This window comes from Mirounga leonina, unplaced genomic scaffold (genome assembly GCF_011800145.1).
Source record: "Mirounga leonina isolate KUSES-001 unplaced genomic scaffold, KU_Mleo_1.0 Mir_91, whole genome shotgun sequence".
Classification (NCBI taxonomy): domain Eukaryota; kingdom Metazoa; phylum Chordata; class Mammalia; order Carnivora; family Phocidae; genus Mirounga; species Mirounga leonina.
In genome coordinates this window covers 18,827,875-18,853,018 of record NW_023270839.1, presented here as the reverse complement: position 1 = coordinate 18,853,018, position 25,144 = coordinate 18,827,875, and the positions used below count along the sequence as shown (strand labels likewise).

General features: G+C 58.1%; 1 protein-coding gene across 1 annotated transcript in view; it reads left to right on the top strand.

The window, feature by feature from the left end:
• The first annotated feature begins 4,166 nt into the window (after nucleotides 1–4,166).
• SPTBN5 (spectrin beta, non-erythrocytic 5) overlaps nucleotides 4,167–25,144 on the top strand; it is a 44,933-nt gene continuing 23,955 nt past the window's right edge. The window contains exons 1-25 of the mRNA XM_034994601.1: nucleotides 4,167–4,277; nucleotides 4,548–4,715; nucleotides 7,379–7,495; nucleotides 9,579–9,736; nucleotides 10,267–10,495; nucleotides 11,313–11,950; nucleotides 13,201–13,339; nucleotides 13,464–13,696; nucleotides 13,937–14,090; nucleotides 14,183–14,383; nucleotides 14,463–14,669; nucleotides 15,097–15,297; nucleotides 15,862–16,014; nucleotides 18,282–18,412; nucleotides 18,631–18,870; nucleotides 19,176–19,475; nucleotides 20,460–20,700; nucleotides 20,859–20,998; nucleotides 21,184–21,259; nucleotides 21,976–22,173; nucleotides 22,681–22,836; nucleotides 23,261–23,475; nucleotides 23,876–24,053; nucleotides 24,275–24,475; nucleotides 24,700–24,816. Of these exons, the coding sequence (XP_034850492.1) occupies nucleotides 4,167–4,277; nucleotides 4,548–4,715; nucleotides 7,379–7,495; nucleotides 9,579–9,736; nucleotides 10,267–10,495; nucleotides 11,313–11,950; nucleotides 13,201–13,339; nucleotides 13,464–13,696; nucleotides 13,937–14,090; nucleotides 14,183–14,383; nucleotides 14,463–14,669; nucleotides 15,097–15,297; nucleotides 15,862–16,014; nucleotides 18,282–18,412; nucleotides 18,631–18,870; nucleotides 19,176–19,475; nucleotides 20,460–20,700; nucleotides 20,859–20,998; nucleotides 21,184–21,259; nucleotides 21,976–22,173; nucleotides 22,681–22,836; nucleotides 23,261–23,475; nucleotides 23,876–24,053; nucleotides 24,275–24,475; nucleotides 24,700–24,816 (4,902 nt within the window). The remainder of the gene's footprint in view (nucleotides 4,278–4,547; nucleotides 4,716–7,378; nucleotides 7,496–9,578; nucleotides 9,737–10,266; nucleotides 10,496–11,312; nucleotides 11,951–13,200; nucleotides 13,340–13,463; nucleotides 13,697–13,936; nucleotides 14,091–14,182; nucleotides 14,384–14,462; nucleotides 14,670–15,096; nucleotides 15,298–15,861; nucleotides 16,015–18,281; nucleotides 18,413–18,630; nucleotides 18,871–19,175; nucleotides 19,476–20,459; nucleotides 20,701–20,858; nucleotides 20,999–21,183; nucleotides 21,260–21,975; nucleotides 22,174–22,680; nucleotides 22,837–23,260; nucleotides 23,476–23,875; nucleotides 24,054–24,274; nucleotides 24,476–24,699; nucleotides 24,817–25,144) is intronic.

Sequence of the window (25,144 nt, the reverse complement as noted above, 5' to 3'; positions counted from 1 at the left end):
CTACCTTTCCAACATTGGTTCTGGTTTTCCAGTGACCCAGTTGTCTCAGGAGTAAAGCAGGGGGGCACCTGGGTGGCTCAGTCATTAAACGTCTGCCTTCAGCTCAGGTCATGATCTCAGGGTCCTTGCTCGGTGGGGAGCCTGCCACTCCCCCTGCTTGTGTTCCCCCTCTCGCCGCTGTCTCTCTCTGTCAAATAAAATCTTAAAAAAAAAAAAAAAAAGTAAAGCAGGGATCCAACGGAAATGAGGCAGAGGAGTTAGGGGGGAGGGTGTGCCCCTCTGTACGCCACCCCTGTGACCCCCAACTCTCCCTATGTCCTCTAGGCTGGGAGACTCCCAAAGTGGGGCTTCTTGAGCTGGAAAGCAGCTCCATCAGCTGGGGGCAGAGGCCAGGTCTGAGAGCAGGCCCCAGCTGAGGATGACTGGAGACCAGGACGGAACCATGGAAGGAGGCCCTTCAGACACTGGGAAGGGCATCGCTGAGCACCCTCAAAGGAGTTGGGTGCCTGCTGCCTCATCCTGTCCAGCTCGGAGGCAAGCCCCTGTGCCTGAAGGTGCAGGAGTGCTAGGGTGGGCGCCCCCTGGCCGGCTGGCATTGCTCCTGCCTCTTGTCACACAGCCCTATAGCAGACGTCTGGGTTTTTCCCACTGTCACCCATCTACCCTTGTGGTGATCCAGACCCGAAATTTCCTTTGCAGAGCACTCCCTACTTCCCCACCCTCCGTCTGAGCCACAAGGTTTGGGTGGGATAGACACCTCTCCGGGGTGGGTCATGATTGGCTTCAGCCAATGAGAGTATTTCATCCCCCTGGTCACAAAAATTGGTTCAGGAATGGACATGTGGCTCAGTTCAAGCCTATGAGAGCCAAGCCCCTCAGACTTTTCTTCCAACTCTTGAGGGAAATGTCCTCTCTTCTCTGAACCATGCAGTGTAGAGCAGTGAGCCCATTGGTACAATATGAATGGTATTGAGAGGAGTGTCCAGAGCTACTGGGGGCAGAGGAGTGAGGTTAGGCTGGCAGCAACCACCCTCTGGAGCATGAAGGTGAAGGAAGCATCGAGAAAGGCAGAGGGAGTCCAGGCCTATGGTGCCATCGTTTGAAACTGCTGGATCAAACCTCACCTAAAGTCCTCCTCCTGCCAAACATTTCAGTCCTCTGGGCCAATACCTTCCTTTTATGTTGTTTAAATCTGTTTGACTTGAGATCTTAGTTACTCACCACATAAATAATCCAAAACTAGGTACTAACTAACAAGGGATTCTCCTTTCAGCAGGGGCTGCAATCAGTGGCAGCAAGAGGAGCCAGGCCTTGCTGCGTGTGCAATGGCTTTAGCTGCATCTGCTAAGGAGAGCTAAGGAGAAAGAAAAGCAGGCTCAGATGGTTAAGCAGCTGCCTTCGGCTCAGGTCATGATCTCAGGGTCCTGGGATCAAGCCCCACATCGGGGTCCTGGCTCAGTGGGGAGCCTGCTTCTCCCTCTCCCTCTGCTCCCCTGCTCATGCTCTCACTCTTTCTCTGTATCTGTGTCTCAAATGAAGAAATAAAATCTTTCTTTTATATGTGCTATGGTGAGCGCTCTGAATTGTGTAAGACTGTTGAATCTCAGATCTGTACCTCTGAAACAAATAATGCAATATATGTTAAGAAAAAAAAAAGAAGAAGAAGAAGGCAGCAGGAGGGGAAGAATGAAGCGGGGGAAATCGGAGGGGTAGACGAACCATGAGAGACAATGGACTCTGAAAAACAAACTGAGGGTTCTAGAGGGGAGGGGGGTGGGTGGGAGGATGGGTTAGCCTGGTGGTGGGTATTGAGGAGGGCACATTCTGCATGGAGCACTGGGTGTTATGCACAAACAATGAATCATGGAACACTACATCTAAAACTAATGATGTAATGTATGGGGATTAACATAAGAAAAAATTTTTTAAAAATCTTTCTTTTAATGAATAAATAAAAAAAACAGAAAAAAAAAAAACAGTTCCCCAGCCCCACTCAACAACCTAATACAACAACCTCTGCTGAGGTCTGTGTGCAAAGCATCATGCAGCTCCAGCCTGTCCATTGGTGGTCACATCATACAAGATGCCCTGGGCCAAGGCTCTTAATAGGAGGAGAAACAAGCTGAGAGAGAGGGGCTAGGTGGCAGGGAACCTGCTAGAAGGAGCAGGGTTTTTAACTGGGGCTGATAGGATAGGAAAATGTGGACAATGAGGAACAGAAGGGACATTCTAAGCTGAAAGAACAGCTGAAGCCCCGATGCGGGCAGAAAAGCTCTGGTCCCTTTGAGGCAATGGGGCGTCTTCATAGGCATGAGCAGAGCTGTGCTCTGGGGGATAAACTGGGGGGCTGTGCCTAGACTGATGTGCAGGTAAGATGTCAAGTCAGGGAACGGTGATGGGGCTGTGCGGGGGCAGTGCAAGTAGACAGGGTGGGACAGTAGACCGTGGGGTTCTGGGGAGCACGGAGCAGCTGCCCCTGAGGACTGGCTCCATCTGGGGCTGTGAGCGAGGAAGAAACCCGGACTCACTCCAACACCGGGAAGCCAGCCAGTGGCGGGAGGGACCTCACAGGGAGAGGGCAACAGGGGATGAAGCTCCTCTCAGATGCAGGGGAGCTGCCCCCAGCCCGAGAGCGCCATGCCCCTCACTCCCAGCCACAGGCCCGGGGTTCCAGAGTGCTTTGTCCTGCGCAGCTCTGGAGGGCAGGCTGTGGCCGCACTCCTCTCTCACCAGCCTTGGCTGCCAGGGACACCTGCCCATGAAGTGCCGCATCTCCTCTCAGAGTCTCTGGGGCTGCTGGATGAAACCACAGACACCCACCCTGGACCAGTGACTATGACCCCAAGGTTAGCCAGAACATTTTGTGAAGCCACCCGAATTAGAACTCTCTCTGGCATGCAGTTCAAGATTGTTCAGGGAGGGAGAGAGAGTTGCCTGCGGGCTCCCTCCACAGCTCCTGCCCTGAGCCCTGAGACCCAGACAGCTCTGTGGAAGCATGGGTGCTGGGGGCCTCACAATGAAGCCCCCCGAAGTGAACACTGTGTCCCTGGCTTTGGAGGAGACTCTGCCATTCCCACGGCCTTTGCAGCTCCTAGTTACCCTCTCCCAGGGAAAGCCCCCTTCAGAAAGTGGCCCCTGGGCATGAGGGAGCACCCACCATTCAGCCCTGGGCCAAGTCAGGGCCTGGAAAGCTGAGCCTGGGTTCCAAGGACTCCCCTCCCTCTATGGTGGCATTCCCCTGGACAGGATGAGAGGGCTGGCATGCCCCCTCCCATTTCCACCCCTGTGGGTGCTCAAAAAGAGGCCCTGCCGTGGTGCCAAAGGGCAGCTCCAGACTGGGAAGTGGGGGCAGAAGCTTCTGACCAGGGGCTCTGCCCTGTGAGTACCTGGACTGCAGCACCCCCATGGCACTCCCACCCAGAGCCAGCTCGGGGAGCCCCCCGGGCCTCTGTGCCTTGACAGCCAGGACCCCCACCTGACATTGGGAGCATCAGAGGTGGGGGGAGGATGAAGGAGGAGATCCTGGGGCCATAGGCTAGAACATTCCTGAGCCACCCCCTCCCTGTCTGGACCACGCCCTTTGGCAGGTGGGAGGACAATGCCCGCTGTGTGCCGTCACCCCTGCCCCGTGGCTCAAGAGGAGGGCCATGGTGTGGCCCCGGCTCCAGCCTTGGCCTCTCCTGTGGTTCTCTCCCTCCCCACGCAGCCCCTACTATCTGCCATTGCCATCCGTCCAGTAGGGTCTCCTTCCCGGCACAGACATCGCCAAGGTGAGTCCTGTTTTCCTCCCACCTGCCCTTTTCATCCTGAGAAGCAGCAGCTAGTCGCCCGTGGTCCGAGGAATCTGGAAAGTGGGGTGGGGCAAAGGGCTCGGAGGCATTTAAGTGTAGGGCACCAGCCGGGAGCCCCAGAACCTTACCTGGCTAGGCCCTAAGCCACAAGCGCCCCCTCCAAATGTGGGGACCATTCACACTCCTTCCCCAATCTCCATGCCCCTCAACATCTCCAGCTTAGAGAAATACCCAGTGGCCCCTCATCCCTAAAGGGCTGCAGGCCTGCTGGCTGGTCAGTCCCACGGTCCCCAGCAGCTCCTTGGGGCCACAGGGCACCTGCAGCAGGAGGCCAGCCCCAGAGCCCCAGGGCAGCTCCCCGAGTCCTGTCCCACCATGGACTCTGCATACGAGACGAGCCACATTCGCAAGCTGCAGGTACAGCACATGAGGATGCAGGAGAAGACTTTCACCAACTGGATCAACAACGTCTTCCAGCATGGCCGGGTGAGTGTAGTGGGGCATGCCCCGCAGCCTGCCTCTACTGTCCCCCTCACTCCCTGGCCAGTGGACTCTGGGGGCCAGCTGTGAGGTCATCTGGCTGAGACTTTTCGCAGACCCCAGAGCCCAGCTGAAGCTGCTTCTGTTGACCCTAGAGCCCCGCTGAGGGCCATGCTCCTTCCTTAAGGAAGCTGCTCTGGCCTGCCCCTCCCCGTGCTGGGATAGGCCAGACAGGAGAGGGGGGCTGACCCTGTGCCCTTTCCCCACCCCTCCCAGGTGGGCATCAAGCTCCAGAACCTGTACACGGAGCTGGCTGATGGCACCCACCTACTTCGGCTGCTGGAGCTCATCTCGGGGGAGGCCCTGCCACCCCCCAGCCGGGGTCGCCTGCGGGCGCACTTCCTGGAGAACAGCAGCCACGCTCTGGCTTTCCTCAGGGCCAAGGTGGGTGCTGGGGAGACGGCTTCTGGACAAGGAGCTGGGGCGGGGACGGAGGGCATCGGCTGGGCTCCTAGATCATCTTTCCTGGGCTGGCCGGGGCAGAGCAGAGGCTCTGGAGCCCGAATCCAGGCATAGCTGCTGGGATACAGAGGTCCAGAAGGTCAAGCCCTTCCTTGAGCAGCACTCGCAGCTTAGAGGGCCCCGGACCGCCCGGCCGGAGCAGGGACATCGTGTGGGTGGGACTGAAGTGCACTGCCGCCTGCCATGAGAGAACTGTGGGATTCTAAGCCGAAAGATTCCCTATACTCTGAACTCTCTCCTTCCCTAACTAAGGAAATAACTTACCAGGCAAGACCCACGGTCAGTGGGCCAGTCGAGCCCGGATGCGGGGCTGTGGGGGGCAGGCTGAGAGGAGGACACCGGAGAAGACCCCCGGACACTGAGCCAGGTGGTGGAGGGAAGAGGTTCAGGTCTGCTTCGGAGAAGCTGGATCCGTTAGCAGGCAGGGGCTGCAGCAAGCAGGAGGGAGCCACGGTCTCCCGAAAGAAAGAGACTGGCCAAAGAAATAGTCATTAAAAGGAGGCAAAAGCTCCAGGGCCATGGAAGGACCCTCATGGCCAGCGTCAAGGGGCCTAGGCAGGGGTCGTTTATACTGGGAGCCAGGACGGGGGAAGCCCGCAGGTCCAGAAGCCATGAGGAAGCTGTTCCTGGAGCCTGCAAGTCACTGAGCTGGAACTGGCTGGGCTGAACTTGGGTGTGTGCGCCTGTCACTTACGTCCTGGGTTGGAGGTCACAGCCCCCCGGGAGCCTGGCTTGCCTGAGTTAGAAGCCAAAGCTAGGCATGGGGCCACTGCAGTCCCCAAGCCCAGGGAGGAGCAGAAAGCTCACAGCTACAGAATGCCAGGCCCTTTTTTGGTCCCGGGGACAATAGCCTGTGAGCCAGCCACCACCCCTCCAGGTATTTGGGAAGAGTGGGCGCCCCGTGGCCCTTGTCAGAGGCTCTGCAGCTCCCCGCAAGCCCAGCATGTCACTGATACATAGTCTATGAAAGTGACAGCCTTGTCTCCACTCTACATACTGTTGCCCCAACACAGGGTTACCGAGCAGCAGAATGTGGGATGGACTCATTTCTGAGACTGTGTCATTTGCTGGGCACTCCATGCCAGGCTCTGGGGACCACAGGCAGCAAGCCCAGACCTGGCTGCCAGGGGCCTGCAGTTTCAGGGAAGACAGTGGATTTGAACCCAGATCAGTGTGTGCTGGTAAATGTTTAACAACCCACTCTCAGCGCAGGGGGCATAAAAGCCCTGCTTTGTAGCATTTGCTCATTTCCCTGGGATTGCGGCCTCCACCACAGCTGACTGCAAGCTACCAGTGTGATATCACTAAGCACAAAGTGGGAAGATCAGCCTTCACAAGCTGGTATGAGCAGACTCCAAGGCCCCCACAGACCAGCTAGCTGCTCCAGCTCAGGTGTGCCAGGAGGAGAAGTCTGAGCATGGGGCGGGCCCCACTGCGATACCCAGGGATGCAGCCCTGCCCACCAGGCTGGTGGTTGGCTGAAGCCGGCTTCCCGCCGGTCTTATGGAAAGTCGCCCCTCTTCTTTCTCCATTCAGTGCATACTTATCCATTACCCACTATCTGCCAGCCTCTCTACTAGGGAGGCATCAGAGAACAAAACCAAGATCCCCACCCAAGCAGGGTAAGGGGGTCGAGCATGTGTGTTTGTGCAGGAGGAATAGCCCCTGGGCTTCTATTTCAAATAAGGTGGCTATTGAAAACACCATTGAAAAAGTGGTATTTGAGTAAAGACTTAGAAGAAGAGAGGGAAGTAGCCATGTGGCTATTGGGGACGGTATTTTCAGACAGTACAAAGGCCCCAAGGCCTGTGCCTAGAATCCCAAGGAACAGCCAGAATCCCACAGGCCTTGGAGTGCTGTGATCCAGGAGAGGAAGACGGAGCCAGAGGGTGAAGGGGCCCAGGTCCCGTGCGGCTTTGATGTTTATTCTGTTCCTTTCTCCCCTCATTCATTCCTCCTCCCTGTCCATGTAGGCAAGATCTAGGGCAGCAGGTGTTCAACTTGAGTGCACAGGAAAACCACCTGAGGCCTTTGTCCAAATGCAAGTCCTGGGCCCTGGCCCAGGAGAGTCTGATTGGGTAAAAAAGCAGCTTGGGAATCTGCCTTTTTACCAGGAGATGGACCACTGATGAAGAGCACTGAGATTGAAGTGGGAGCCAAGGACCCAAGCCCTCCCTGAAGATCCCCACATGCCCTGAGAGGTGGAGGCAGACAGTTTCTGTTGTCTCTTGAGCTCATATATTGACTATGATGACCCCTCATTTCCAACCCCCATGGCTGAACCACTGATCTTGGCCTCTGTTTACCTGTAGCCCACATACAGGGAGATCCCCCACCCCAGTGGTCCAGCCCAGTTCACCAGGCTTGGGTTTTGCCCGGGAGGACTTGAGTCCAAAGCTGCAACCATTTAGAAAGTCTCCACCTGCCTGGCATTGTGCCCTGCCTGTTCCTCCCTTGGGAACCTCCTGGGACAGGATGGATTCCAGGACCCTCCCATCTGGCAGCAGGCCCCCCGGATTTGGGGTACTCTGAGTCTTCTCTGGTACACAGGCTTCACGGTTGAGCCCCGCCAATTGTGCCCACAGGTGCCAATACCCCTCATTGGGCCAGAGAACATCGTGGACGGAGACCAGACACTCATCCTGGGACTCATCTGGGTCATCATTCTGCGTTTCCAGATTTCCCACATCTCCCTGGACAGGGTATGCCCCAGCCCCCAACCACCCAGCCCAGCCCAGCCCAGCCCTGGCCTCACCTCCGGCCCCTGGAGACAGAGCAGCTCCACCTGACTATTTAGGAACCCCACAACAGACCCTGGCATCCACACAAGGAATACCCACTCTTCAACCACGGGCAAAGAATTGAGAATGTCAGAGAGATTGTAATATGCTAAAATGACAACTAGATTCACGGATTTCAGTCCTGATCTGGGACAAGCCATTCACAAGTGAGGGGTTCAGGTGACTGCCCAGTGCCTGCCTTTCACCCCGATTGGTTGTTCCCTACTTGGCACTGAAACCCTCTAACTTCTATTATACCTCTAATGTGCTATTGGGAGAAATTAGACATGTGGAGGGAGTCCCAGCCCCAGAATTTTCCAAATCCCCAGTATCCTCAACACCAAAGAGATGCTCCTCCATCCTCCTCTTGTTCTACCTTGTTTTCCCACAACTGAATGGGAAAGAGTAAAAACATAAAGTCCTTATATTTATCAATTTGTTTTATGGTTTCCAAAACCTCACCTAAAACTCAATTCCAAAAGGTTATAAAAGCCAACCTAGAGAATGAGACCCTAATGAAAAGAAGCCATAGATCTGGCTCAAATCCAGGAGGACCCTTGAAACCCATCATGTGACTGTGAGCCCCAGGACAGCAGGAGCGTTGCCTGGATATGTCCCCAGGGTCTCGCACCTATGCGATGAATGAAGAGATGGGTGGATTTCTAACTGGCCTCAAGCCCTTCCGTGTGGCTACACTCCCTTCCTTGGTCCCCTAAGCCAGTTCCAGGTGCCCTGGCTGCCCTTTCCCTTGGGAGCAGCAGGTGAGTCATCCCCTGACTGGTCACCCTGCACCCTGACCGGCTCAGGCTCTGCTCCCTGCCAAACAGACGTAACCGCAATAGGCTGCCCCCACTCCCTCCCATGCTCACCCTCAGACTCTCTCCTGGGTCGTGTCTGCCAGCCAAGCCCAACTGCTTAGGGCATGAGCTCTGGGCCTCGAGGCGTCCCCCCTGCACTGTTGCCACCCAAGCTCCTGGTCCCAAAGGGCGAAGAAGGACAGGCAGCCTGCTCTGCTCTGACGTTTTGAGTTTATAACCAGGAATTAGTGGAGGGGTGGAGCAAATGAGAGGAAGCATGAGTTGGGGAGGAAGGAGGAAAGGGGCCTTTGGGGGGTGAGCGTGAGGGAGGGAGTGGGTGGAAGGAGAGTCCCAGTAAGGGCAGGACAGGGACCAGGAATGGAGGCTGGAGGAGGGGAGTAGAAGAGGGGGGAGGGGAGTAGAAGAGGGGGAAAGAGAAGCACTGAGGGAAAGAGAGATAGCAGGGCAGGTTGCAGGCAGGTGGAACCAAGAGTACCGGAATAAAGGAAACTGTCAGGAAGAGAAACATTGATGGAGGGAGGGGATTGAATCCAAAGATGTCCTTGCCCGGCCTGACGAAGCAGCACAAGCTCTGCCCTCAGCCGCCCTGTGAGGCAGACAGGGGGGCTCACCCGTCAGAGGTAGGCTGTCAGCCACTCCCCCGCAGGCAAGCCCTGCCCTGTTGGGGGAGGGATGCTGGGCAGCCTCCTCATGGCCCCTCTGCTCCTCCTTGTGTCAGCCCTAGAATGGAAATAGTAATGGTGCCCCGCTCCTGGGGCCACGAGAGGCTGGAGGGCCACGGCCCTGTGCCCGGCTGGCAGACAGCCCCCCAGGGACCAGGAGCCCGTCTAACAAATCCCAGCCTCAATTCCTCATTCCTCAATGTCCCGCCCATGAGAAGGGCTGGAGAAACGGGAGCTCCCGCTGTTGTGGTCACCAGCTGTGACTCAAAGCCGGCTGCTCAAATGCGACAGCTTTCAGGCGTCCCACTTCTTTGGAAGGACGATCTTTCTCCCTCAGCCCCAGTCCCTGCCCACCACAAATGAAATCAGTCAAATCAGGTGCTCTAAAGAGAGAGCGATCTGCACCTGCCTCCAGGTCAGGGGAGAAGGATCACAACCCAGCCCAGCCTGCCTCTCCCACGGCCTGCGGGTCCTGCTGCCTTCCCAGCCGTCCCTGCATGGTGACCCGCTGTCCCACCCTGCCAGGAGGAGTTTGGGGCCAGCGCAGCCCTGCTGTCTGCCAAGGAAGCTCTGCTGGTCTGGTGCCAACGGAAAACAGCCGGCTACCCCGACGTCGACATCACCAACTTCTCCCGCAGCTGGAGTGACGGGCTCGGCTTCGGTGCCCTCATCCATGCACACAGGTGCGCCAGACAGAGAGCGGACCCGGTGCCCTCCCAGCCCCTCAACCTCCCTCCTGTGGGGCTCCACCACCCAGGCGAACACCGAGAATGGGCTTGGGTCCTGAACCCGCCCATCTCCCACATCCCTCTGGCCCCTGCACCCGGGGCTCGGAAGTAGAGCAGGCTGATAGCCGAGGCCCTCCCCCCTTCCCTAGGAAATCCCGTGGAATTGGCCCACGTTTGCCTTGACCCCTGCCTTTCTCCACTTTCTGTGTCCCTGACTCTATTCTCTCTCTATTCTCTTCCTGGCAAGTACCCACCCCTTTGGAGTTTCTCCCCTACCCAGAAGCCTGCCCCCCCCCGAAGGAAATTAACCCTCCCCTCTCTATCAGAGCCCCATTCCTTCATTAGCGGTTCAGATTACCGACAGGGGAAACTAATGTGTGGTAAGGTGTGAACGGCCAACGGGAGCTGGTTGGCCTTTTTACCAAGGCCTTGAGACCCAAGCAGCAAGCGGCTCTGGTGAAGAGCTGGGCCTGCTCTCTGTCCAGGCCAGACCTGCTTGACTACTGCTCCCTGCGTCCCGAGCACCCACTGCACAACCTTGACCTGGCTTTCCGCGTGGCTGAGCAGGAGATGGGCATTGCTCAGCTGCTGGACCCCGAGGACGTGGCGGCCCCCCATCCTGACGAGCGCTCCATCATGACCTATGTCTCCCTCTACTACCATCACTTCTCCCGCCTGCACCAGGAGCAGACGGTCCAGAGGAGACTTGCTAAGGTTGGTGACAAAGCGAAGGTGGCATCGAGGAGAGGCGGCGGGAGCATGGGCTCAGAGTCAGACACACCTGGGTTTGAAGCCTGCCTCTGCCACTTCCCAGCTGTGCAGCCTTGACCATGTCCCCTAACTTTTCTGTCAAACGGAGCCGATAATGCCTGGGGTAGCAGAAGGCTGCCATGAGTTTTTGGGAATGTTGGGCTCAGTGCCTAGCTCAGGGCCTGGCACACAGGAAGAGCCAGGTGAGCTCCATCCCCTCTAGTCCCTCCCCCTCCCCCCTGCTCTTAGGCTGTTGAGCTCCTAATGGGACTGAAAGGCTCAGAGAGCTGGACTTTGTAAGGAGAGGCACAGAAGCAGCTCTGCTGGGCTCCGTCCATTTTGGGGAGGCTCTCTTCCTCTCTGGGCACACTGGCAGATGCGGAGGCCTGGGAAGCTGTTCTTAGGGTTGGCGTCTCAGCTGGGCATGGGGGAGATGATCAAGGCTAAGGGCTCTGAGCTGCTTTAGGGATGTGGGGGCCTCAGGGAAGGGAAAGACAGCTCAGAAAAATAGTACCCCCTAGACGTGAGACCAAATGGGGTAAAATAAGATGGAGGAAGGCAGGATGGGTGCCCCACATTCCTGGGTCTAAGTGTGCAATGCAGGCCAACCCGCTTCTCTGGGGGCTGGGAGGACCCCCACTTTAGTGCAACCTCAGCTGGGGGGAAGGAGCTACCACCCACCCAGGGAACCCTGGCAGTCACTCAGCAGCCAAAAGAGGAGTACCTCCATTCCAGGACCTGCTCCGGGGTGCTGCCCCTTCCCTTCCCTTGCCGCCTCCAGATCCTGAGTCAGCTGCAGGAGACGGAGGAGCTGCGGACCCAGTACGAGCAGCTGGTGGCCGACCTGCTGTGCTGGATCGCAGAGAAGCAGGTGCAGCTGGAGGCGCGGGATTTCCCAGACTCCCTAGCCGCCACGCGCCAGCTGCTGGTGGCCTTTGCCTGCTTCCGCACCCAGGAGAAGCCGCTGCGGCTGCAGCAGCGAGGGGCCACAGAGGCCCTGCTCTTCCGGCTGCAGACTGCGCTTCGGGCCCAGAACCGCAAGCCCTTTCTGCCTCACGAGGGCCTGGGCCCTGCAGAGCTGTCCCAGCGCTGGGCAGGCCTGGAGCGGGCAGAGGCCTCCCGGAGCCAGGCCCTGCTGCAGAGGATCCTACAGCTAGAGCGGCTGGAAGCCCTGGTCCGGCGCTTCCAGCGCAAGGCAGCCCTCAGGGAGAGCTTTCTGACAGACACAGAGTGCATGCTGGGCCAGGCCGCAGCCGCAGCCCCGCCAGCCAGCCTGGCCACAGTGGAGGCGGCTGCCCAGAAGCTGGGCATGCTGGAGGCCAGCATCCTGCCCCAAGAGGGGCGCTTCCAGGCCCTGGCCGAGATTGCAGACGTCCTCCAGCAGGAGCAGCACCATGGCTGGGCAGATGTGGCCTGCAGGTGAGCCCGGGGCACGGAAACCATCCTCAGAACAGGCTAAGGCCCCCCTATCATACCCTTATCTTTCCATGTGCCCATTCCTGGCCATAGAGGTGTGATCTATAGGTTCAGGGATCCTTGAAAAGATCTAACTCCCCCCGATGCCTGAACTTCCAGCATCCGTAATTGACCCCTTTTGGTAAAGCACCACCCTTTCTAGATACCTCTTACTAATTCATTCACTAAACAGTTATTGAGTGTCTATTATATCCCAAGCACTGTGCTGGGTGCTGGGGATTTAGTAGTGAAGAGGACAAACAATAATCGCTCCCCTCACAGAGCTTACACATAACGAAGGAAAACAAAGTACATATAATAGTATGTGAGATCGTGATAAAAAATAGTAATAAAGTATAGGGGATTATGAAATGCCAAGATAGGGGGAGGGAGTTAGATTGGGTGGTGAGAGGAGGTTCACTTTTGAGCAAAGACCAGAAAAGAGTGAGGGGCCAGCCTTACAGATGTGGGGACAGACTCTCCCAGGGACAGGGAGTGGCTAGTGCAGTGCCCCAAGGTGGGCACATGCCTGGCATGCGTGGAAAATAGCATGGAGGCCAGTATTAACCGAAGGAACCAGTAGTAGCTGAGGTCAGGGGAGGACAGGGGCAAAGGGTGGAGGCAGACAGCATGCTGGGATCTGTAAGGCACAGTAAAGACAAGATTGACTCAGAGGCAGATGGGGAATGAGTTGTGGGAGAGCTTGAGCAGAGGAGTGACACAATCTAACTCTTCTCCAATGATCACTCTGGAGGCCACGTCGGGGACAGACAGAAGGGGCAGAAGCAGAGAGACCACGCATGAGGCTATGCAATAATCTAGGCCAGAGAGAAGTAATGGAGGCGAAGACAAATGGTGGGATTCTGGATATATTTTGAATCTAAGAGGATTTACAGACAGATCAGATGCGGGGTGTGAGAAAGTAAGTTCTCCAGATTTTAGCGCAGGCACCTAGAAGGTTGGAGTTGCTATCTATCATCTGAGATGGGGACTGGAAAAAAGTCTTGGGGGCCCTGTAGACCTGAACCTTCCAGGCCCTCCTTCTGGCTTCTCTGTGTCTAAGAAGCAAGAACACGATGCCCCAACCACCCCAGGCTGGGATGCTCCAAGCCCCCAGCCACCAGGCTCAGGCTCCTCCCTGACCACCAAGGCCCCCACTGGCTTAGACCCCACCGCAGCCCAGTAAAGACCACCCCTATTCTCATGTCCTCTAGGCAACTGGAGATCACTGGGCGCTGGGAGCGACTCCTTGAGCGTCTCCGAGGGCAGAAGAAGCAGATGGCAGACCTGCAGGCTGTGCTGAGCTTGCTGCAGGAGATGGAGAACGCCTCCAACCAGCTCAAGGAGCTCCAGGTGGGCCCCGCACCAGCAGACAGCACCCCCCCCCCCCAGGCCAACACAGCAGGTGCCCGAGCACGGGAACTCAGGGGGCCCCAGCGCTCTGGGGCTGCAGCAATCACTTGTCCACCCCTGGCAGGTGCTGGCCAGCTCCACAGCCTGGGGGCAGCAGTTGGCAGAGACAGTGCAGCTGCTGCAGAAGCAGGACCTGCTGGAGGCCCAGGTCTCGGCCCACGGAGCCCATGTGCGCCACCTTGCCCTCCAGACCGCGGAGCTGGACTCGTCCCCAGGCACTAGTGTGGAGGTGCTGCAGGCCAAGGCCCAGGCGCTGGCCCAGCTCCACTGGAGCCTGGTGTCCCTCGTCAAGGCCCGGTAAGAGCTCAGCCCCCTCTTCTACCTTCTCCAGGATTTTCGTGTAACCCAGTGTACCTCCTGCCCAGGTTAAAAATACTGCTGACTTGGCAACTTCCTCCACGTTGACCCTCACCCCCCAGTCTTCTGGGCCCCCTGTTGAGTCATCCAGAACAAGAAAACTCCTGTCTCAGGGGAAGTGTCTGAGCCTGGTGGGGAGGCCACTCCCCACTCCCTTCGGGGTCCCTTGCCGTCCCTCAGGCGGGCCTTGCTGGAGCAGAGCGTGCAGCAGGCAGAGTTCCTGCACAACTGTGGGGAGGAGGAAGCCTGGCTGAGGGAGCGCCAGCAGCTGGTGCAGGAGGAGGCCGTGGGCCGGGACCTCAGCCAGATCAGAGCGGGCCTGCGGAAACACAAGGTACCTGCCGCCCGCTGCCCTGCCAGTCCCCACCTTGCTGCCACCCTTTCTTCCCCTCCCTTCGCCCAGCTCCCGACTCTGCACCCCGCCAGGCCCTGGAAGCCGAGCTGCGCCACCACCAGGCCGTGTGCGCTGATCTTGTGCGGAGGGGATGCGACCTGGGTGCCCGCGGGCCCCCCACGCGGCCGGATCCCCGCGAGAGGGCCGAGGCGCTGCAGGGCGCGTGGCAGCGGCTCCGGGCCCGGGCGGCCCGACGGGGGGCGCGGCTGCAGGCGGCTCTGCTCGTCCAGCAGGTAGCGGGGCGGCGGGGTGGCGGGCGGCCGGGCAGGCGCGCGGGGTCGCCGGGTGCTCAGCCTGCCCTCCTCCCCGCAGTACCTGGCCGACGCGGCGGACGCGGCCTCGTGGCTGCGAGAGCAGCGGTCGGCGCTGGCGAGCGCTCCGTGCGGCCGGGACCCGGAGGCCGCCGAGGCCCTGCTGCTGCGCCACCGGCGGCTGGAGCGCGCGCTGCACGCGTTCGGGGCCGAGCTGCGGCAGCTGGACGAGCAGGCGCGGGCGGCCGCGGCCCAGGTGTCGCTCACGGTGCGTGCGGCCCGGCAGGGCCCCAGAACTACGGGCCTCCAGCTCCCAGTGCACGCGTGGTCTCAGCGCTGCGCCTGTGTCCCGTGACCGCTCGGAAGGTGGAGATGGGAGGGCTTTTGTGGCCGCTGACCTGGGAATCCTGGCTTTCCGCTGGGCCGGGGGAGCGGGCACCCATCCCCAGCAACAGCCCGCCTCCCGCCCAGCCCAGTGCGGGGCATCCTGTCTGCCCACGCCTATGGAGGTCATCCAGTATAGTCTGGCTTTGCTCGTTTCGCCCGCCAGTTTCCAGGCATTAACCAGGCATTCCTTCTGGAATGCCCTCTTCTCTTTTACCAGCCCAGGGACAACCGCTGGCCCCTCCCTGCCAAGCCTTCTGTGCTTAGGGGAGCCCGCAGTGGACATGCTGCCCTCTGTCCTGTCACTACAGGTGGTGTCTGCCCTGAGCTCTCCAAAGGAAGGCCTGAGGCACCTGGGGACCTGGAGTGAGGTCTCCTGCCACTCCGCCCCCCCGGGCACCCAGAAGATGGCCCTCTCGGCTGAGCCTGACGCTAACTTTGACCCTAACACCATACTCCAGACACAGGACTGCCTGAGCCAGGACTATGAGGGCCTGCAGGCCTTGGCAAAGGTACCACTCTTGTTCAAGAAGATGGTCAGGGAGCACCTGCTCTGTACAGGACCCTGAGCTGTGAGCCCAGGGACTGAGCACTTACTGGACGTGCACGCCGGCCGCAAGGAGTTTACGTCATGGCAGGGAGGATGAGAAGTCAGTAGATGGCTGTGGGTGTGCTGGGAGCCCAGGTCAGGCTGGGAGCTGGGGAGGGCATCTCTGAGGAAAGGACACTTTGGCTGAGACTGGAACAAGGAGGGGCTAAGAGCAGGTAAAGCCGGGCGGGGTGGGGGGGCAGGGGAGACGGGGAGACCATGCCCTAGGCAGGACCTATGCCAAGGCAGGAAGGAGGCCCTGGAGGAGTAAAGGTCAGAGTGCCTGGAGCCCCGAAGTGAAGCTGGGAGGGGTAGGCTGCAGGGGGAGAGCCTGGAGGGCTAGGCAGAGCCAGTTCCCACAGAAGTATGGCTGCACCTGAGAGCCAGATCAAAAGAGTACATTCTGCCCGGAGGGGTGACGGGATGGCTCTGAGGGCCCTATGGGGAAGCTGACCTCACCCCCACCCCTGGGCCGGCCTCTCCTCAGCACCACAGGGCACGGCTGGAGGGGACAGTAGCCCTGTGTGGCTTCCATGGCTTCTGTGGGGAGCTGTGGTCCTGGCTGGAGAACCAGACAGCCCTGCTCCGAACGCTGCAGCCCCAGGCCCACAACTTGGAGGTCACACAGCTCACATATGAGGTACTGCCCCCGTTGGGCCGAGGTGGGGGTCTCAGCTGCTCGGCCCCGCTGCCCCTCCTTCTCCCCCATCCTTCTCCCTCCCTGCCTCTCCGGTATTTGCGCCCGTGCCTGACCTGGCCATGTTCACTCTAGTCCTGTCTGGGAAGGAGGAGCAGGGCGTCTGGCCTTGAATTTTTTTTTTATTGAGGTATAACTGATATATGACATGATATCAGTTTCAGGTATGCAACATGAGGATAGGATATTTGTATGTACTGTGAAACGATCACCACAGTAAGTCTAGTTATCATCAACATATAACATACTATTAACATAATGACCCAATACACGTATACGTTTTACAATAAGTCTAGTTAACATCCATCACCACACATAGTTACAGAATTTTTTTCTTGGGATGAGAACTGGGGGGCTCTTTCAACTTTCAAATATGCAACACAGTATGATTAACTGTAGTTCCCATGCTATATATTCCATCCCCATGACTTATTTATTTTATAGCTAGGAGTTGGTGCTTTTTGACCCCTATTACCCATTGCACCCACCCCCAATTCCCTACTCTGACAGCTACCAATCTGTCCTCTGTATCTTGTTTTGTTTTGTGTTTTTAAGTCCCCCATTGAAGTAAGATCATACAGTGTTTATCCCTATCTGACTTATTTCACGTAGCGTAATGCCCTCACGGTCCATCCCATTGTCCCAAATGGCAAGATTTCATTCTTTTTTATAGTATGAAAGAAATATTTAATTCTCTTGGATGTGGTAGGTATATATACCACATCTTCTTTTTCCATCCATCAGTGGACATTTGGGTTGCTTCCATATCTTGGTTATTGTCAATAATGCTGCTACAAACATGGGGGTGCAGATTATCTTTTCAAGTTAGTGTTTTCATTTTCTTTGGCTAAACACCTAGAAGTGGAATTGCTGGACTATGTGGTAGTTTTATTTTGCATTTTTTGAGGAACGTCCATATTCTTTTTCATAGTTGCTGCACCACTTGACTTTCCCACCAACGGTGCACAATGGTTGCCTTTTCTCCAAGTTCTCGCCAACACTTTTTTCTAGTCTTTTTGAGAACAGCCATTCTAACAGGTGTGAGGTGATCTCTGGTTGTGGTTTTCATTTGCATCTTCCTGAAGATTAGTGATGTTGAACACCTTTGAATGTATCTGTTGGCCATCTGTATGTCTTCTTTGGAAAAATGTGTATTCAGGTCCTCTGCCTGTTTTTCAATCAGATTATTTGCTTTTGGTGTTGAGCATTTTGAATCTATTGTTGTTTCTGGTATAAGGTAGGGGTCCAGTTTCATACTTTGCATGTGGCTGTCCAGTTTTCCCAGCACTGTTGAAGAGACTGTCCTTTCCTCATTGTATATCTTTGGCTCCTTTGTCATAAATTAATTGACCGTATGTACATGGTTTATTTCTGGGCTCTCTATTCTGTTCCATTGATCTATATGTCTGTTTTTATGCCAAGACCACACTGTTTTGATTACTATAAGTAATTACTATAGCTCATTATAGTAAACTATATAGTTTGAAATCGGGGAGCGTGATGCCTCTGACTTTGTTCTCAAGACTGCTATTCCTGTTCAGAGTCTTTTGTGTTTCCATACAAATTTTAGGATTGTTCTATTTCTGTGAAAAATGCTATTGGAATTCTGATGGGATTATATTGAATTTGTAGGCTGCTTTGAGTAGTTTGGACATTTTAATAATATTAATTCTTCCGATCCATGAGCATGCTATATCTTCCCATTTATTTATGGGTTTTTTCCCAGTTTCTTTCATCAGTGTCTTATAGTTTTCAGTGTGTAGGTTTTTCATCTCTTCTGTTAAATTTATTCCTAGGTATTTTATTCTTTCTAATGCAATTGTAAATGAGATTTTTTTTTTAAATCTCTCTGATAGTTCATTATTAGTGTACAGAAACGCAAAATATTCCCATAGATTGATTTTGTGCCCTGCAACCTTGCTGAATTCATTTATTTGTTGTAACAATTTGTTGGTGGGGTCTTTAGGGTTTCTGTATATAATACGCTGTCATCTGCAAATAGTGACAGTTTTACTTCTTTCTAATTTGGATACCTGGCTTTGAACTTTTAAAGGACCCTCCCAGCCCTTTAAGGACAGAGATCCCAGTCCTTCGAGAGGGATCCAACTCAAACACCTATGTAGCAGAGCGTGTCTGAGGTCATTTGTAGTCTTGAGGGCCGTATGGGAAGAGAAGAAGCTCCCTCAAGGCCTGGGTCTTCCTTTCCTCAGAACTTCCTCACTGCTCTGGCTGTGGGGAGGGGCTGCTGGGCTGAGGTCAGCAGCAATGCGGAGCAGCTGAAGCAGAGATATCCTGAAGATACCCCCCAAATCCAGCAACAGCAGGAGGAACTGAGCCGGAGGTAAGAATGAGGGAGTGCAGGATGGGCTGAATGCAGTTCCCAGGCCTGCATGCCTGCTTACCCACCTCCCCAGATGCCAAGAGCAAACACTGGGCATGTCAGAGACAGGGTGTGGGGACGGCCAGCCTGGTAGCAGCTATTTTGTGAGGCCCTGGCCAAGGCCCTAGGATGGATGGGGATGTCCCCGTGCTGGAGACATCCCTGCTCCCTCCGCTCAGGTGGGGGCAGCTGGAAGCCCTGAAGAAAGAGAAGGAAACGCAGCTGGTACGCACCACAGGTGTGTGCAGTTTTCTGCACGAGTGTGGATCCACACAGGTCCAACTGCAAGACCTGATACTCCAGCTGGAAACCCTAGAGCTGGGGCAGTCAGAGGACAGCCACCGCGCCCTGCAACTGGCCCAGCAGAAGATGCTAACGCTGGAGAGCAGCGTCCAGTACCTGCAAAGAGCGGCCATGAAGTACAGCCTGGGTTTGGCACGGTGACGGGGCCCTGGGAGGCAGGGGAGGACTGAGCAGGGTTGTGGAATGAGGTTGGGCCAGAAGTTGGAGGATGGGCAGGATGTGCTGTCTGAAAGGCAGGGGCGCAGGTGGGGGAAGAGCATGAGGAAATGCTCCGAGGAAAGGGCGAGCCACACAGACTTGCTGCCCCTAGGGGAGGGGGAGATGGGAGTGCGGAATCGCCACCCCTTCCCCTGGGGAATCCAAGCCTGGACCCCAGGCCCCGGGGCAGTGCACTGACGAGGCGGTGGACCCCATCTCCCAGAGCGGAGGAGTCGGACCCCACAGAGAGCCGGTCCCTGCAAGAACAGGTGGAGCGGCTGCACGGGCTGCTGGAGCGGGGACAGCAGCATGTGGCCCGACAGGCCAGGGCCCAGGCCGAAGCGCGGGCGCGGCGGAGCTTCCTGCGGGAGAGTCAGCATCTGCTGCTGTGGGCGGAAGGTGTCTGGGCTCAGCTGCGCAGCGAGGCGAAGGTGGTGGATGTGGCCTCAGATGTGGCCTCGGCCCAGCGGCTGCTGATGGAGCACAGAGACCTGCTGGAGGAGATCCAGCTGCAGCAGGAGAGGTCAGGATGGGAGGGCAGACAGGGCGGGCTTCAGGCTGGCTAAGGCCTGTGGGGACAGGCCACCAGAGAGGGAGAGGCAGGAAGCAGAGTGTCACCCGGGAGAGTAGCCCAAGCTAGTGTCCAGCAGGTTTTAAGGAGGGGGATGTAACCAAGAACTGGTCAGGCATTCTGCATACTTCAGGGAGGGGGGTTGGGATGCAGGGCAGAATCTGAGCTTCCTGGAAGGTTCTGTCAAGTGCAGGCTTGGCCATATTCCATCCAGGTGAGCCTGATGGATTGCTTTTAGTCAGGGCAGCCTAGCCTCCCAAGGCATTCCAGATAATGCAGACCCCACAGGCTCCTGGAGTCAGATGGCTCCTCCTCAGGATGGCTGGACCTCTCATCCTGCAGGGATGACGGCACAGGTCTGTCAGGCAGGCAGGGTCACCACGCACAGTCCACAGGCTGTGCCCATGTAGGGGAGCCCGAAGATGACCAAGTGGGCATTCAATCCATCCCATCCTCTGCTTCTGGACTCTACTAATGGTTCAGGGCTGCCTCACCTCAGAGGAAGTAGAACCTTTTCTAACCCACACAAAGGTGTCACCTGTCCCCAAGCTGTGTGCCCGTGCACTCAACTGGCTGAGAGACACCCTTTCTAATGCTCATGAGCATACGGTGGCACGGATGCGGTTTGAGGGACCCTTCTCCTTGCCTGGGCATAGCCAGTAGAATGGTGGCCTGGAACAAGGGTGTGACAGGACAGGGAGCAGGGCCACTACTGAGACCTAAGGAGTGTGCTAGGCCTGGTATGTTCTGCGCATCACCGGTGCGCGCGGGCGCAGCTGCTCCAGGGGACAGGTGAACCACTGGGGCTACCGTCCTCAGACGCCCCTGCCAGGTCCCCCTCTATCGGAGCTCTGAAATGAATGATCAAGCGAGAGGAGCGGCAGGGGGAGGAGGGGAGCTGACGGGGTTTGACCTTCTGCCTGTCATCCTGGACAGGCTGCAGCAGCTGGAGGCCCAGGGCCAGGCCATTTCTGCCTTGGACTCCCCAGACTCCCAAGAGGTGGCCCGTGCTCTGAGGCTCCTGAGCCAGCAAGGCCAGGGCCTGCAGGCCGCCTGGGAGCGGCGACGGCAGCAGCTGCAGGAGGGACTGGAGCTGCAGAGATTTGGCAGAGAAATAGATGGTTTTGCTGCTACCTGTGCCAGCCGCGAGGCCTTCCTGCAGCAGGACAAGCTTGGGGTAGGGGGCCAGGGATACGGGGCTGCAGGGCTGCTTCCCCATCACTGGGGGGAGCTTTGAAGTCGGGGGGGTGGGCCTGGTGGCCCTGGGGCCAGCGGTGGACAAGATGGTGCTGACCCCATCGTCCCAAGCATGACCCCGGGTCTCTGCACCCCCAGGACGATGTAGGGGAGGCCCAGAGCCTGCTGCAGCAGCACCAGGAGTTTGGGTGGCTCCTGGGTGTCCTTGGCCGTCGAGCAGAGGCTCTGTGGGCACGTGGCGAGAAGCTGGCCCCGAGCCAACACCCTGCTGCGCACAAGTGAGTCAAGGCCTGCGTGCGCAGTACCTGCCACCTTTCTTTCCCGGCCTGCAAAGCCTGCGGCCTGGAGGCTGGGAGGGGGTGTGGGGGGCAGGGCAGCAGCGGGGCACACCCTGGGCTGCGGTGGGCCTTGGGCGGAGTGGAGCGCCCCCCCCCAGCCCTCCCCCTCTCCATCTGGCCTGCAGGGTCCGAGAGCGGCTGCAGAGCATCCAGGTACAGTGGGCCAGGGTCCAGGAGAGGGGGGAGCAGGGGGGGGGGGGCGCGGGCTCCCCCCCCGCCCCCGGGGGGGGCCGCCCCCGCCCCCCCCCCCCCCCCCCAGGAGTGCCTAGGAGTCCGCGGCTGCGGAGCCGTGCAGAGCCTTCTACAGTTTGCAAAGCACTTTCCCATGTGTTCTGTCATTGACCCTCATGGCCCCTCTTGTGAGACCGCATTATGGCTCTGATTTTTCCAGATGAGGAGAACAGGCTGAGGCCACACTGTTCGGAGGCAGCACTGGACCCAAAGTCCTGATAAACCCCCTTGCCCTCCCTTGTCTGCTGACTCCCCTTGCCCATCATTTCTGGCCACAGTCTAGGCCCATGTGTGTGCCATGGGCACCCGCTGCAGACCTCGGCTCTGTCACATATTTTTTCAGCCCCCACAGGGGCTCAGAGCTGGGTCAGTCTACAGGCCTCCTGTAGCATAAGCCTATTAGGAGAGAAATGGCCGTACATGATCTGAGGTGGGCTGAGTAGTGAGAACTGACCGAGTGCTCTTGTTCTCTGGGCCCAGGGACCATGGGGCCCAGGCCGTCCCTCCCCGGGCCTCCTCCTACCATGAGGGGAAACCTTTCCCTCCCCATCTCAGCTTCCCTGCCCCCACTTGCGAGCAGTAACCCAGGCCCCACCTGGCACACTGGGTCCTGCGCTTTCCCGTGGAGGTCCGTGAGACCCCTCTCTCTAGAGGTTCATGCAACAGCCCTCACCCCTGGTCATGAGACCCATTCTCTCCTGGTTCTTGGGCAGAAATGGAAGCAGGATGTGGCGGAGCTGGTGCTGTGGATAGAGGAGAAGGGGCTGAGGGCAGCGGATGAGCCTTCCCGAGAGCCCAGCAACATCCTGCAGCAACTCAAGCGGCACGAAGCAGCTGAGCGCGAGCTGCTGGCCACCTGTGGGCACGTGGAGGGCCTGCAGCAGGTGGGGGCGCCGGACAGGGGTGCAGGGCCTTTTCTTCTTCAAATACCGAGCCCAGATGGATGGCCTGTTTCCATGGAACAAATTCACCGCAGGAAGACTCATTCTCAGTTACTGCGGAATTAGGATCCCCCAGATTCCTCCCCCACTCAGCTGGGTACCCCTCTGTCTTGGTGCCCAAACCAGCCCAGAACGCCTCCATCATCTCTCCCCGCAACGCCACCCCCAGCTCTCCGGGCAGCTCTGGTGCTGCCACCTCCACCTGAACAAAGACTTCCCTACCGATCCACTGCGCGCTCACCCTGCTCGACTGGGAGCATCGGGGGAAAGCCCGCCCGCCTCTGCCCACAGATTTGGGGCTGCGGGAAATGCCTGAGCCCTTGCAGCCTGGAGAATGCAACCTGTAGCCAACTACCCGCCCCCGCCCCCGCCACCTGGGTCCCGCCTGCTGTGGCCCCTCATGGTACCAGCAACTCAACAAAATTCCCTCGGCCTTTGTGTCCGCTCCAGGTGGGGAGACAGCTGTCGAGCGACAGGCCCCGTGCCCGGGAAGATGTGCAGGCCAGCCTCCAGTGCCTGAGTAGCAAGTGGGAAGAGCTGAAGCACAAGCTGGCCGAGCAGGGGGACCGGCTCCGGCAGGCCAGACAGCTTCTGGGGCTGCTGCAGGTCTGCCAAAGAGGGGCAGGGCACAGGAGGGAGACTGAGGCTGCGCTGGGCCAGGCTGGGGGGTGGGGGGAACAAGCAGGACGGGAAGGGGTGGGGAGGAGTCTGGGGTATTCTGCTAACTCTGGAGTAGCCCTGGGAAGTTCTGCAGTCTTTAGAGGCCTCTAGCTTCTGGCAAGGGGAGCCCAGCTTTGTCAGTGTGCCTCCTGTGTGCCCAGGGTGTAGTCAGCACAACCGGAATCCCTGTGGGGGAAGAAGCATGAGGGGACGGGAGTGTTCATGAGGCTCCGGGTGCGGGGCGGGGGGGCACGACGGGGGGTCCGGGGTCCCGAGCAGGTCCTCAGTGAATCTGGTAAGCTGCAGGCGGTGTGGTCTCGGAGTCCAAGAACTTGCAAGCCTACGCTGCAGAGCTCTGCACTCTCCCCAGGCTGCCGAGGAGAAGATGGAGCAGCTGGACGGGGCCCTGCAGAGCACAGAAACCGGGCAGGACCTGGGCTCGAGCCGGGGGCTCCAGAAGCGGCACGGCCAACTGGGAAGCGAGAGCCAGGCCCTGGCCGGCAAGATGGCTGCCCTTGTGTCCCAGGCCCGCCAGGGGCTCACTTCCCAGACCATCGTGGAGCAGACCCAAAAGTGCCTACAGAGGTACCCACCGGCTTGCTCCATCTTCACCCCACTCTGTGCCACCCCCCACCATGTGAATATGAGGACGGTTTCACCCCCTGAGCCCAGCAGTGGCATCTACAGGACTTGAGGTTGTCCAAATCTCCTTCCCTTACAAGGAGGGTCATTCCTGGCTTAGGAAGGCCAGAGACCCCAACTTGGCATCCTCAGTACCCCACAGTCTGAAGTCAAGCAGGTCACCTGGGCGAAGGGTTGGGCCCTGGGCCCTCTCCAGCTGCCTCCCTGTTGTCAGATGAGGCTTTCCCCCATCCTCTGCGTTGTTCCTCGTGGGTCCCTGGCTGGGCTGTGGAAAGCCCTGAGGGCCTTGTCCGTCCCCCTCCACCGCCATTCCCACCGTCCGCCCTCTTCTGCCTCCCCCCAGGTTCGAGTCCCTGCAGGGACATCTGGCCGCCCGGCGCCTACAGCTGCAGGCCTCAGTGGAGCTGTATCAGTTCTACCAACTGAGCAACGTGGAGCTCACTTGGGTGGCTGAGCACATGCGCAGTGCCGGCTCTGCCCCATGCACCAGCGGTGCCCAGAGCTTTCGCCGCAAGCACGAGGTAGCGGCCCCCTTTTCCTTCCAGGATCCTTGACCTCCCATTCCTAGACTTTAGAATATCACCAGTCAGGGTGTCCCGATTTCCAAGTCTCTGCCCCCAGTTATTCCCTGCTCAGGAGTTTTGCCCCAGTGGAGCCCGGAGCCACATCCACGGCTCTGTTCCAGGCCCCCTGTGACTAAGGGAACCCGGAGGTGACAGCCTGTCATCCTGTTCTATGGCAGGAACTCCGGGCGGAGGTGAAAGCCCACCAGGGACAGGTGCAGCAGGTTCTGGGCTCCGGACGGAGCCTTGCAGCCTCGGGGCACCCCCAAGCCCCCCGCATCCTGGAGCAGTGCCAGAAGCTGGAGGACCGCTGGGCAGAGCTCGAGCGGACGTGTGAGGCGCAGGCCCAGTGCCTGCAGCAGGCTGTCGCTCTCCAGCAGGTAGGAAGTGGAGAGCACCCGGGATCACGCTGTGAGGTCTACAGGAGCTGGGCCTCTCAGGGGGCACGTCAGTTGTGAGAACCCTGGCCCGGGAGCTGGCTAGTCCCCAGTAGGCACAGAATCCTCTCCGCTCGGGCTGTTGGAGAGCCTAGCATGATGTCCCCGAGGGGTGGTGGAAGGTCCCATCTGACATCATCAGGGTGAGGTGGCCTCATTCCTGGCAGTGTTTGCTGGCTGCGTCGGAGCTGGAGGACTGGGTGAAGGAGAAGCAGCCCCTGGTGAGCAGTCAGGACTGTGGTGAAGACGAGGCAGCAACCATCAGGCTCATTGGGAAGCACCAGGTACCATGTCCCGGGCAGCCTCCACACGGTCTGCACCGGGGTGACGATGAGCCACGGAGAGGGCTGTCACACTTGCAGAGGGCACATCCTCCTTTCCAGAGGCACAGAGCCCTGCTGTTTCTCCCTGAAGATATGGCCAGCTCCTTTCCTGCCAGCCCACCAAGTCCAGCAAGGCCCCCTGCCCATCCCCAGTGCTCCCCTTCTTCAGAGACAGCCCTTTGAAGAATTCCTGCCCCCCTTCTTGGACCAGTTTACACTGACCAGTTTACACCCCTGCAGCCTTGGGATTTCTCTGCTTTCTTCCTCTCTTGCCCCAGCACCTTCTCCC